At 46.8% G+C, this 13,704-nt stretch overlaps 1 protein-coding gene across 1 annotated transcript; it reads right to left on the bottom strand.

Moving 5' to 3' along the window:
- Nucleotides 1-590: 590 nt before the first annotated feature.
- LOC100274725 (NADH dehydrogenase [ubiquinone] 1 beta subcomplex subunit 8 mitochondrial) lies at nt 591-12,999 on the bottom strand. Its single transcript, NM_001149025.1, has 4 exons — nt 12,735-12,999; nt 12,516-12,602; nt 12,314-12,409; nt 591-834 (listed from the first exon to the last, which is right to left on the bottom strand). The coding sequence occupies exons 1-4, from the start codon at nt 12,870-12,872 to the stop codon at nt 778-780; spliced, it is 378 nt and encodes a 125-aa protein (NP_001142497.1). The 5' UTR covers nt 12,873-12,999; the 3' UTR covers nt 591-777.
- Nucleotides 13,000-13,704: the final 705 nt, after the last annotated feature.

Here is a 13,704-nt window from a genome sequence, read left to right as displayed (position 1 = left end):
GAACCCTAAGAAATTAACAAAGAAACATTTAAATCCTAATCCATTATCACTCCTACATGTATTAGTTTGCTGTACCTTTTTTTCTTTCGCGCTCGTATAGTTTGTAGTACTTGTTCGGTCGTTTAAGGCTGTGGATTGTTTCGTGTGGTAACTTCTACACTCTGCTTGTGTAGGTATGTCGTGCTGAGTAATGCTTCGTTAATCTGTTCGAAATTGCATCGCGATTACTAATCGCTTAGGCCTCTGAATCCAAACTAAAGCCTGTTCAGATGAATCCTGAGTTTTTTTTTTTTGTGCTTGTAGCAAGCATCGCAACTTGCCAATCGACAGGTACACGAGCGAAACATCACGCGTGTCAGGTCACGGCTGAAATTTTGAAATAATTCGTGTGCACGGTCCACAAACCACAGCAAAAACATCCAGTCAAATGTCCTCTCCGACGGAAACGTGAAAAAACATCGCGGCGAACCAACGTAATCATTGCACTCGAATTTGCTACCAGATTACTGCTAGACAGGTTTTGAGTCGTGCATAATGTTTCTAGTTCTGGCACCAGATTGTTAAATGGTAATGCTTGAATCCGTAGCATCAGGAATAGTTGCCAGTGCAACCGGTTGCATTATTGTAGGGAAAATCCATGCTTCGCAAGATCCAGGAAATTACATGAAGGTAGTTACAACAAAAAAAAACATGGTAAACAACAGCTTTCCCTGCTTTTGTCTGGTAGAAGATATGTTCAATTCATCGAAGTGGCTTGTCAAACAGAGAAACAATCTTCTATGGTCTATCACCAAGTTCAGCTCTCAAGCTGTCGTACGGGTAGACTTTGGGAGTCTGCAACAGACAATTGGACGCGTTTAGATCAGCTCATTTTCAACAAAACATGTCAAGATCAGATACTTGATTCATACGAAACAACATGATTTCAGAACAAAATTTAGAAATCAACAGACAGCGATTGTACAGAAGGCCCTTTTGCAGAACAGAGTAAATAATCAGTGATCACTTGTCACTGAGAAGGGAGCTAAATACTGTCAGCGTTACAATACATTGTGGGTACTTCCTGGTTTCACTATAAATATTGTTATCAAGTGCAACTGAACTACTCTGCCTAATCAAAGCTCATTGAGAAAACTCATTCTGTAGAACATTTCTAAGATTATCCACTATCCAGCATTCCAGTGTTTGCAGACATTAACAGACTATAGTTTAGTTCTCACATTCATGTAATCATGTGGTGTAGCCATCATTAGTTATTCGTTAAATATTTATTCTATTTAAATTTAATGTTTTTTCTCGAAAAATGCAGGAGGACTGTGTTTTAGATATATATTAAGAGTGAAACAAGGGTCTAAAGAGACCCAAAACAACGCACTCCATATGGAGGCCACTAACACCCGTACATGAAAGGATCCATAAAAAACACACTCCCTACAACAACCTATGCAGGGGGGCAGCCAAAAAGGAGATCCCTTTAGCTCCAGCAATTTCCCAGCTTCTTTCCTCATCTGCTTGCTCTATAATCAGAGGAAGGCTGGGAGACCATCAAAAATGGCTTTATTGTGATGCTTCCAAATCATCCAAGATACTAAAATGATGAGGGAGTCAAGACCTTCCCTGACCAGGCCATTTGCTGTCTCTGAAACCATCTCCCACCAATCCATAAGGTCCCGTTTGTTTCCTTTCATTTTGAGGAATTGGAATCTTACTAATAGAATAGGCTATTTTTTAGAATGTGACATTCCACCACTTTCCAAAGTTATCATATAAGCCTATCTCAAATTCATGGGGTGAGAGATGAAAATTGATTCTATAGATTTACATGCTATTTTTCCGATGTACAACTTATAGCACAATCATCTACTTGCTTCGATATAACATAAATGTAGTATATAACTATCTCTCTCATATGATTTAGAATAATATACAAATATATTACATATATAAATATATGAACTTAATTAGTTTTGTCTAAATTATAATTATCAAAATGGAATTGAATTCCAACTAAACAAACGGGGCCTAAAGGAAATTGTATCTGGCTATGGGGCTAAACTATGCAGCCTAAACTTTCTTAGCAGGTTGTATCAGAAAACTCTTGAGAAGACACAACTCACGAGCAAGTGGTTCAGGTTTTACCTTGCTGGTCACATAAAGGACATCTAGTAGGGTGATTCAATCCCCTTTTTGCCAAGGGGTCAGCTGTCCAACATCTATTATGGGCCACCAGCCAAATGAAAAAACAGCACTTTGGAGGAGCCCAAGATCTCCAAACCCTTTTATAGTGCCCAAAGGTGGTAGACCCTAAGAAAAAATCCAGTATAAGCTGACTTTGCAGAGTATCTGCCATTCGATGATAAGCTAAAAATATGTATATCCTCAGTGTTAGGCTGCAGCACAAAATCTGCGAGGATATTCCAAAGGTGTAGATAATCTACAATGGCTCCAACTGTAAGAGCCCCTTTGATGTCTGCAATCCATCGTCTGTTCAATAGAGCCTGCTGCACAGTCCTTCTGTTAGTAATTCGTTTTGGGATAATGCTGAATAATCTGGGAGCAATATCTAAGACCCTTTTGTCATGGATCCATTTATTTGTCCAAAATATGGTGTTGGTCCCATTCCCCACCTCAGAAATCAGCACCTTGGAGAAGAAGGATCGAGCTTTGCTAGGGACTTGAATGGACAGGCTAGACCAAGGACGTCTTAGGTCAGTTTTTTTCAACCAAAGCCATCGCATGTGGAGGACCCAACATAGCTCAGGAAGGCTAGCAATACCCAGTCCAAGCTGCAAAGGTCGGCACACTTTTCCCCATGCCACCAAGCAATGTCCCCCTTTCACCTCCTTTCTACCTTACCAGAGGAAACCTTTTCTTATTTATCAATTGCTTCTATGGCCCATTGAGGGAAATCGATTGTCATTGCCATATAGACCGTCATGCTAGTGAGGACATGCTGCGCTAGAATTCTTATCCTTGCTCTACTCATCAAGTCAGCCTTCCAGTTTGGTAGACGGTCTGCAACTTTTTCCACAAACTGTTGAGTCTGATTCCTGGATAATTTATGTAAAGACAAAGGGAGACCCAGATATCTGCAAGGAAATATTGCAATCTCACAAGGCTGCCAGCTCAGAACTTCCACAATAGTCTCCTCGAGGCATTTGATAGACACATTTGATTTCTGTGGATTATTGCAGAGAGGCCAGACGCATCACCAAAAATCTGGAGGATATCCAGAGAAGTTGAAATATCTGTAGTTGTAGGGTGCAAGAACAGCGCCACATCATCTACATACATCGAGACTCTGTGAAGCCTTTTCCTTGACAGTTTCTAGAGTAAGCCTGCTTCCATAGCGTTGAAATAAAGAAGGCCAAGAACATCCATAGCAAGGAAAAATAGCATCGGGGAGAAAGGATCTCCCTATCTAAGCCCTCTTCTATGTTTAATCAACTTACCCAGGATACCGTTGAGCAACACCTGAGTATTGGAAGAGGCTAATAATCCACAGACAATGTCTCGCCAGATATGTCCAAAACCCATCTGCTGCATTACTTCAATTAGAAAGGGCCAAGAGACAGAGTCGAAAGCCTGTCCAACTTGAAAAGCAGTCTACGCATGTTTTGTTGATGGAACAACCTTGAGGTTTGTTGCACTAACAAGAAATTATCCACGATGAACCTTCTTTTTATGAAAGCGCTTTGATTTGGGGAAACCATCTCATTCAATCTTTTTTGCCAGCCGATTAGCCAGGATCTTAGTAATAAGTGCACTAGGCTTATTGGACGAAAGTCCTTAACCTGATCAGCTCCATCTGTTTTTGAAACCATTATAATATATGTCGTGTTGAGTTTACTGAAATGGTCAAACTTCCTGCTCCAAATAGCAGCCAAAGCAGCCATAATATCATCTTTTATAGTGCTCCAACAGACCTTATAGAAGCGTCCAGTGAACCCATCTAGACCTAGGACCTTATCTAAAGGTAGTTCACTGATGGTTCCCATACCTCATGCTCTGAAAATGGAGAGTCAAGATTAGAGGTGGTAATGGATCATGGCCCTAATGCTTGCTTCACAAACCAACAAAGCCCTTAATTTTATTAGTTCAAAATTGAATTGGTTTATGATCCGGCCCTAACTTGACTCGATCCTTAAAGTTGCTAGGCTAAATTAAATGGCCCGTTACCACCCCTAGTCAAGATCAGATAGCTCATGTCTTGGCAGACCAAGGGCCTCTAGATCAATTGTCCTTTCTCTGCTCCCACACTAACCAATGAGGGTGGAGTAGAAGTCATCCACCACCGATGCTTTTTCGTTATGGTTTATTAGGATACGGTCTCCATCCACCATTTTAGTGACCAGGTTCTTCCTTTTGCGATGCCTTGCATGCATGTGGAAAAACTTAGAGTTAGCATCCCCTTCTTTAAGCCATGTGATCCTTGATCTCAGTCTTTCCATAGTGCGTTTGAAAGAAGCAAGCAGCTAGGTCTGTTTTTTCAGTTTATTCTTGAGCCAGACTTCAGCCGGGGTGAGGGTTCTAATATCCTGTGCCATCTCGATCCTATATAACAACTAGCTGAATACACGTGCGTTGCAACTGAAATATATAATACCAGTATACTACGATAACTTATATATAAAATGTGTGTTATACCGTTATGAGAAAATGTTTCATAATCAATTTGTGATTCTGGCCATACATAAATTTTGTTATTTATAATCTATCTGTAATCTGTTTCACCACTACATTGCAACCATCAGTATCATGCAGACTTCGATATATGTCACGATTTACATGGTCTCATCATTGGAGAGCACGTTCCACATATACCGGAAGAAATTCCCTCGTACATCATTAGTCATCAGACACGTACCACCGTACGCTTTTGCTTAAACAAAAAGGCAAGTGTGTGTTTGCGAAGAGAATTAAAGGCAAGCCGGCACAAAAGCTACCCCAACGGTGGCGAGGATGACGAACTGGTCATTGTTGTCGGTCCTCCTCTGCGTCACCTTTGGCGCCAAGATGACGCCACAGTCCTCGATATAGTAGTCGTCGAACGCGCGCGACATACCGAGTACTGATGACTCTTGGCTGGGCTGTAAAACGAAGTGCACCCCGAGCTCATCAGCAAGGTAGTACCCCTGGTCGTTGCACCACCGGATGCGCTACTCCTCTACATACATCGTGTCGAGGACACTCATACAACGTCAGCAACGGTCATCGTCTCAGCGCGCAAGAATTCATGGCCAGTCAGTAGCGACTTACGTGGCAGGTTGGGCTTCAGGTGGATGATGAGCTAGACGACGTGATGGCGCCGTCGTCGAATGCGGTGCCCAGAACAACCCGAGAGGCCGACGTTGGCGACGACCATGAGGTCCCCCTGCTTGACGATGGACAGCGCGAAGCAGCCGTTCTGCACCACGTCCAAGCGACAGCTGCGCCGGAGCTTGTCGTACATAGCAGCACATGCGACCATGTAGGACTGTTTCTAAAGGTCGAACTAGTAGTCGCCAAGTTTTTTCTTGTCGTCGATGAGCGACCCCAACGCGAGTGTCTCCTGCTAATGGTGTTTGTTCTGGGTTTTCAAGTAAGAAACATGGATTTATGTGTGGCGTTGGTTTATAAAAATGACTCACAAGTCAGATCCATGGAAAAAATATTACAAAGAATAAATGTCACGCATGCAAAAAAGGAATTTAAGTTGAAAACATTATTCAAACAAAAGAAATTGCATGCAAGGTTTTTCTTTAAATACTACTCTCTCCATCCAAAAATATAATTCAAGAATCTCGGTGATACGCATTGTGCAAGAGTAGCAGATGGGCTTGGGGAGAGATGTAGTAGATGTATTTTCTGTTATAGATGTAGACATAAACACACATGTGGTGTAGTGGTAGCTACTGCTAGCATTTGCTTGAGAGGTCGTGGGTTCGAATCCCCTTGGGGCCATGTGTATTTTTTTAATTTTAGCTAGGCGTCGGCTGTACGGGGGGATGGGAATGGGCTTTGCGGGGAGGGGGAATGAGAATGATAGATATAGAATGGTGGCAGAACATAGGAATAGACTGTGCGCAGGGAGGGAATCGGAAAGGCAGAACACGGAATGGGCAGAACACGGAATGGCAGACTACTATTGTAGCCTTAGTAGTAGAGATTTCTTCGCCAAGGCAAACTGAGATCTAACATGACCCACCCGCTTCTCACTCCAACCCTGCAATCTTTTAGTTGTCACCTTAAGTTTCATGTCAAGGGTCAGGAAAGGAGAACTGCCAGTTTCAACCGAGTCCCATGCTGCCTGGACAGTTTCATGAAAGCCTTCGATTTTGGTCCAAAAGGACTCGAAGTGAAATCTTCGTTTCCCAAACTTGTTATCTCTAAGACCCAAGATCAGGGGGCAGTGGTCGGAGTCCAGAGAAGCTGCACTCTGGAGGACATTTGGGAACATTATTTCCCAATCAACTGAGCTGAACACTCTGTCCAGTTTAACCAGGACAGGATTATCCTGTTGATTAGACCATGTGTATTTGCGACCATGTAAAGGGATTTCCTTGAGAGCTAAATCATTCTTCTAAAACGGCAAGTGCATCACACGTAAAATTATACATATGTGCGATGTTTAAATTTAATGTAACCAGTTGCGCATTTAGGTTGCCACTTCCTGTCCAGACTTCAATTTTACGTGTGAGGCACTTGCTTCCCCATCATTAGTTATTTAAATATTGATTCTATTTAAATATAATGTGACCAGTGGCTTATTTAGTTTGACACTTCCCGTCTGGACTTCAACTTTATGTCTGATGCACTTGCTTAGTTGCTTTTCCCATTTAGCATGCATATTGCATCTCGTTTTTTTCTTACATGTCACATATGTGACACTCATTGCTGACTGAGCCCCAAGCGGCCAAGCCAATGGCCGGGAACCAACTAACATTAATAACTCAGTAGGTAGTCTAGATAACTAATCCAGTTTCAAATATTCAAGGCAAAAGAACTTTTGTGAACCTTTAATGCAGTTGCAGAACCAGAAAAAAGTGAAGCGATGTAATTTACTAATTTCAGTTAGCATCTATAGTCTATACACAGGGGGAGTTGTGTCAATTGGAATTAAACAAGGAATTACCTGGAGAGATCCTCACCTACCCTAGGACTTTGAAATACAATTTAGAATGGAGTACTCCCTCAAGTCAATCAAACTTGTCAAACCTGACTTCGCGCGGCCTTTGATGCATATCTTTGACCACTAATTTTATCTAGAATAGATTCTCAAAATCCTTCAAAATTATGAGATTTTGCTAATGTATTTTCAAATGCAAGTCTACACATATAAACCAAATGTTTCTGAACTCAATAATTTAAAAGTTATTGATCTTTTTAGTTTGACTAATTTTTTGTCATTGCAAAATTTGACTTCTCCAATGCCTTACATTGATGGATTGTGGAAATATCCTCTAATATAAAGCACCACTTTCCACCGTCATCGTGCGTCATGCGCGAAGCGTGTAGGTCGTGTGTCTACTCCCTCTCCCCCATGTAGTGAGCCGGCACAATCAGTCCGAGCAGCCCACGCCTCGCACCTCCCTCCTCCCCTCGGGACACGCAGCCGCCGCCGCTCCCCTCCCTCTGTCGCCACCTCTCCTCCCGCCCCTGTGTCGGCGTTTCGGACCCGGGGGGCCCTCAACCGAACCGACTAGTGAATTTTGTGCCGCGTGTCCCTGCCCAGATGGATTGATGCAAGATGAAACACAAGGTTTATCCTGGTTCGGGCTAAGGAGGCCCTACTTCCAGCAGAGGGAGGATGAGGCTTATATTATCTTGCACCGGGGTGCTTGTAGTAGGGGTTACAAGCTTCGCGAGAGAGGGAACGGATCCCAGGTCTCTTGAGAGATCTAGTGTTGTGGAGTGAAGGTTGCACTGAAGAGTTCTTTGTTGGTGTTGCGTGAGTCGTAAGGGTGAGCTCCTCTTGCCCCCCTTTGGGAGGGCCCTAGGCATCTCCTTTTATAGGCACAAGGAGGTGACCCAGCTGTACATGTGGGGGTGTAGCTAAGTGCTAACGTGGCCGGCGGAGAGTTGCTTGAACCCTGTAGAAGTGTAGCTGGCGGTGCGGCCCTGGGTTCTGCTGACGTTTCTTTGCCTTCGTAGAGAGCTGAGAACAATCGACGTCATAGACGCATGCAGGGAACCATCATTACTTGTTGCCGGAGTAATCTAGATGTGACACCGGTCTTGTTCCTTCGTAACCTGAGGCGGCTAGCTAGGGGTAGGGTAATGATGTATCCCATGTAGCGTAGTCGATCCGAGGCCGAGGTCGAGCGAGGCGGCGACTTCTCCTGAGGCCGAGGCCTGGGGTTGGGCGAGGCGGAGACCTTCTCCCGAGGCCGAGGCTGAGGCCTGCCTGGGGTCGGCGAGGCGGAGACCTTATCCCGAGGCCGAGGCTGAGGCCGAGGCCTGGGGTCGGGCGAGGCGGAGACCTTCCCGAGGCCGAGGCTGAGGCCGAGGCCTGGGGTCGGGCAAGGCGGAGCTCCCTGTTGCGCCCGAGGCCGAACTCGGGAGAGGCCGTGACTCACTGTTGTTAGTCTTACCCTGGTGGTTGGCACAGTAGTCGGAACGGGGTGAATAGTGTTCTTTTCCTGTCAGAACGATCAGTAAAAGGGTGAAGTGACTGCGGTCATTTCGACCCTACCAACTGAGGCGCGCGTGTCAGGATAAGGTGTCAGGTGATCCCTGCATTAAATGTGCATGCGATACGGTCGGCGGTAAGGCGATTTGGCCGAGGTTGCTATACGACAATGTTTGCCCGAGCTTAGCCTCGGGCGAGCCGGGGGTGCGTCTACTGCCTGAGAAGGCCCTCGGGTGAGGCGTGAATCCGTCCGAGACTACTGTTCTTGCCCGAGGCCGGGCTTGGGCGAGACGAGATCGCGCCCCTTGGTAGATGAGGCTTTAACTTTGAGCTGTGCTTACCGGTCTTTACAGTTTGTTTTAAAGATGTTTTCCATCCATGCTTAGGAGTATTGGGGGTACCCCTAATTATGGTACCCGACACCCTGGCTCCACTGCGCTCCTCCACACCGACAAGAAGCTCTATGTGATGCGCATTGGCGTGCCAAAAGGTGAGTTCAGTTCGTCCGTTGGCATTGCATCGCATCACCGAGGGATTGATGGTGGGTGAGGTCCAATCAAATCCAATGAGGAGACATCTTGTTCTGACAGCAGAAACCACCACTAGGTCATTCCAGTTCGCGATAGCATCGTAGATGGACAAGGCGTCAATCATCAAGGACGCAACTGAGTACATCGAGCAACTGCAGGCGGAGGAGCGGCAGGCGCTGTACAAGGCACGTGCTCAAGGCTGGCGAGGGGCGTTGCGGTCACGAGCACGGCGAGAATGTGCTCCTGCAACCCGTGCCCTCCGCTGTCCCAGCGACGATGGAGGTCCTAGAGCTGCACGTGTCTGAGACGGACGATTGCGTGCTAGTGATGAACGTGACATGCAACAAGGCCATGACGCCATGGCCTGGGTCTATCGCGCCGTCGAGGAGCTTCAACTCTGAGTCATCACCGCCAACATCACCTCCGTCGTCGGTTGCCTCATGCACACCATCTTCGTCGAGGTACGTTGTCAACAGGCAGCGTGAAGCACCGTTATTTGCATTGTTTGTGAAGCACAACTTAATCTTCTTTTCTTATGGAGTTTTCGAATGATAGGATGGATGTGGGTTTGACCGTAGAATTTGACTTTTTCCTTGTTCCTTTTTATTAGAAAGGTGGAGTGAATAAAAGATCATTGTCTTGTTTCATTTCAGCCTATTAAAAACAAAGGTCGATGTTTTCAAGTCGTCCGACTAATCGCGATTAATCTCGATTAGTCAGACTAGTCGGTAGACTGCAACCAACTAGGGTCATCGATGCGACTAGACCGACTAGAATATTAGTCGTCCAACTAGTCGGCGACTAGTCACGACTAGTCACCCGATTTAGTATGGGACGACCAGTTTAGACCTTCCTCTTTTGATGGGCTTCTAGAGCTCGTGGCCTGTAGTTTGCTTTGTGGGCTTCTAGGGTTAGGATTTGAGAACGATCAGGCACAAGACGGACGGTGCAGACGCTCCCCCGTCCAGTCCACAGCAGTTGCTCTCCCAAGCAACCGCCAACGCCACACAGGACATGACTGCGGAGGTGCCGACATCGCAGTTGCATAGGCGCAACCGCTCGCCCGTCTAGTCCGCATAGCAGTCGCTCTCCCTAGCAGCCGTCGACGCCTCACACAGGACACGGTCACAGAGGCACCGACACCGCACAGGACACAGTCGCGGAGCCGCCGGCGCCGCGACGTAGCACCCCGACCCCGAGCAAGTTCCAGTGGCCCCCCGCAGCACCTTTCCAAGCAAAATCACGGTTCGGACACGTGGATAGCGTCTTTCCAAGCACTTCTATCCAAACACAACTCCATTGGGATATTCCATTCATTCAAGTCCCTTTTGACTGCCTCATCCCATGTCAAGTTTGGTCGTCCTCTACCTCTCTTCACATTATTGTCCCGTCTTATGATGCCTCTATGCAACAGTGCCTCTGGGGGTCTCCGATGGGCATGCACAAACCATCTCAACCGGTGATTAATAAGTTTTTCTTCAATTGGCGTTACTCCTAGCCGATCGTGTATGTCATCGTTTCTCACTCGGTCCAATCTTGTGTGCCCACATATCCAACGCAACATACGCATCTCTGTGACACTTAGTTGTTGGATATGTCGTCTCTTAGTAGGCCAACACTCAGCCCCATATAACATAGCAGGCCTAATCGTTGTCATGTAGAACTTGCCTTTCAACTTATGTGGCACTCTCTTTCCAAGCACTACAAGCATGCAAAATCATAGACATCTCCCACAAGGGTCCAATCAACATTTGGAAGCAATATAGTAGATGGTTGTCATGGCATCGCCTAGGTGTCCAACAGGCCGACGAAGGACGCCATGGCACGTCACCTCGTCTGAACCAAGAAAGGCGAGCACCTGAATACCTTGAAGGACGCCATGACGACTAGGCATCTCCCAGGCGACGTGGTGACAGTGCCTTGCTCTTTAGCTAGGCTCCAATGAGCCCTAACTTACTCTAAACTTGTCCTCTCGCTTCTCCTTCCTCCTTTTGTCGTCGTCACTTGATTCCTCACTCCTCAGGCTGCCAGTGCTCCCCCGTGCTGGTCGCACCGCGCCCACCCCCGTCCTTGTGCTGCGTCGTGCCCGCGCTACGCCCATGCGCTAGCCGGCAGCCGTGCCCACTCCTCTTCAGTTCTCCTCATCTGCTCTTCTCCTCTGACTCTGAGTTGCTGGCATTGTTTCTCTGATCCTCTCCTCCTCTGAGTTCCTAGTATTGCTTGATTGATATATGTTGTTGTCTACTTGTCTTGCTGATACACCATAGAGCAAAGTATAGATAGGACATGGATGCTGGAGCGGAAGGTAGACAGGAAGAGATACATGTTTCACTTGATCCATCGAATGATCCTAAGAGGAAGGTGAAGTCAAAGGATCCTGGTTGGAACTTGGAAGTATGGATTTTGGCCAGATATTGGTTAGGACATTAGGCCTAAGGCTTTAGCCCTTCTGGGACTTAGGGCAGTATGCCATATGCACATATTTATTAGCTACCACTTTAAACTTTATCAGTTATTCACTTTACCATGTATTTGGTGGACTTATATAGCTGCTTGCTACTTGTTGCAAAATGGAAGTATATTTTATTTGCTATTATTTGATGTCATGTATTCATATATGTTGCATTTGCATACTTGCATATTTGCTAGCTGCTGCTGGACAGGACGCCTAGGCAGAGGCGCCTGGCTGGCTACTCGCCTCGCTATGGTGCCGTGAGAACCATGATATAATATCATTTCGTCTGATAAAAACTTTTGAAGTAATATACTATCTTATAGTGACTTACGAATAACCCACGGAAGCTAGTTTTTTAAAAAAAATCATAAGAAACATAGTTATAGGAGGACATATCATGTGCAATCACTCATTTTTGTGCAAGCGTGCAATCAAACTATCCAGAGCATCCAGTCTAGATCCAACGGTTTCATATGGAAGTGGTTAAATGTAAAATAGACACTAGGTTTCAGGTGGAAGGGGTTAAATGTAAAATAACAGTTACCATTAGATCTAGATCGGATGCACCAGATCGCTTGATTGCATGCTTGCACCAGGATAAGTGATTGCATAGGATATTTTCCCTAGTTATAGTAGGTGGAGGGATATCTATAGCACAACAAACACTGGAAGATCGAAATGCAATCAGGGAAACAACGGTTAGCAATGCACACTCACATATGGTATCTTGGAGGCCTTATCGTTCACCACCGCAGCCACACCGAGGGCAGCGAAGAACCCCAGCCCTCCGCACAGCCACGCCAACGCCTCGTACTATCGAGCAGCAAACACACAGAACCAATGAAACAGCCAAATCAGAAACAGTCCAGACGCATATGACGCCGCAACGCACGACGTGTTTGATCAGGTCCCGTAATACCTTGCCGATGTGCGGGGCAAGGCGGTCGATGCAGGGCTCCGGGAAGGGCGTGCCGTTGTCCCACACCAGCTCGTCGTTCACGGGCAGCTGCGACCCAAAACAGAAAAAATCCCCAGAATCCAATCGGTTTGAGACGGCAACTCACTGGCGCGCAGATGAGGAGAGGACGCACGAGCGAGGGTCGGATTTGGATCTGGACTCGGGGTGCGGGAGACTTACGGGTTTGTCTGGGACGATGTGGCGGCCGACGGGGAGGCCCATGCCGGCGCGGTGCCGGAGGGCAGCGGCCGCGGCCGCGGCGCGTGCGCCGCCGCCGCCAAGGACGCGGAACCCTGCTGCGGTTAACCTCCCGGCCATCTCGCTCGCTCGCTCGCTGGCTCTCCGATCAGTGCGAGTCGTCGTGCGGTGAGTTGGGTTGCGCGGCTCGTCGTCGGCGGCGGTGGAGACAGAAGGAAGCTGGGTGGGCTTTGTTCGGGCCTCGTGTGCTGTATCCAGTGGGGGAGAAAACTGGAAGCGGATTTGGCATGTATATTTGGGCCTTGTGGAGTCCACTGGGATAGGCATGCGTTTTGCTGGGCCACGCTTCACTGGGCCTTGCATTGTGAAAAGTGATGATGTTCACGGGGCTTTCACAACACTGCCGCCTGTGGGAAGAAAAAACACTAAAAAATCCACCACAAATATATATGTAGTGTCTTTGTACAGTTCTGTACTACACTTACCACCATCGTACTGTATACTAGTCGCAGTTGTTTATGCGGGCCCCGCAACCCGTCACCGAAGCAGCAACGGGCTATATAGGCATATAGCTAGGTAGGTGTTGTTAACTCGCTGGCAGGTGACGGACTAAACATAGTACCGACAACTGATGCAGATGTTTCCATGAGCACGAAGCAACCACGTCAAAATGATTTTCTTGCCCCCCGCGCTGCCGTCAGCACAGCACAGCACAGCACAGCACAAACCAGGCCGGGCCGCCACGCCAGCTGCTGCCTCGATTCGTCAGTTGAGAGATGCGATCGCCTCCCCCTCAGCAGTACAGTGTATTGTACGTATAGTATATTACGCGAAGAAGAAGTATATATTGTATTGTAGTACGTAGTACCAAAGCTCCCAAGTCCCAATACTTCCGCGGCTACCGAGGGTGAAAAATAAAAGGCGGATACTTTTGTCTCATGGCTTGGACTTT

Source organism: Zea mays, chromosome 1, assembly GCF_902167145.1.
Source record: "Zea mays cultivar B73 chromosome 1, Zm-B73-REFERENCE-NAM-5.0, whole genome shotgun sequence".
Classification (NCBI taxonomy): Eukaryota; Viridiplantae; Streptophyta; class Magnoliopsida; order Poales; family Poaceae; genus Zea; species Zea mays.
The sequence above is the reverse complement of the archived record's forward strand: the minus strand, read 5'-3'. Positions and strand labels throughout refer to the sequence as shown.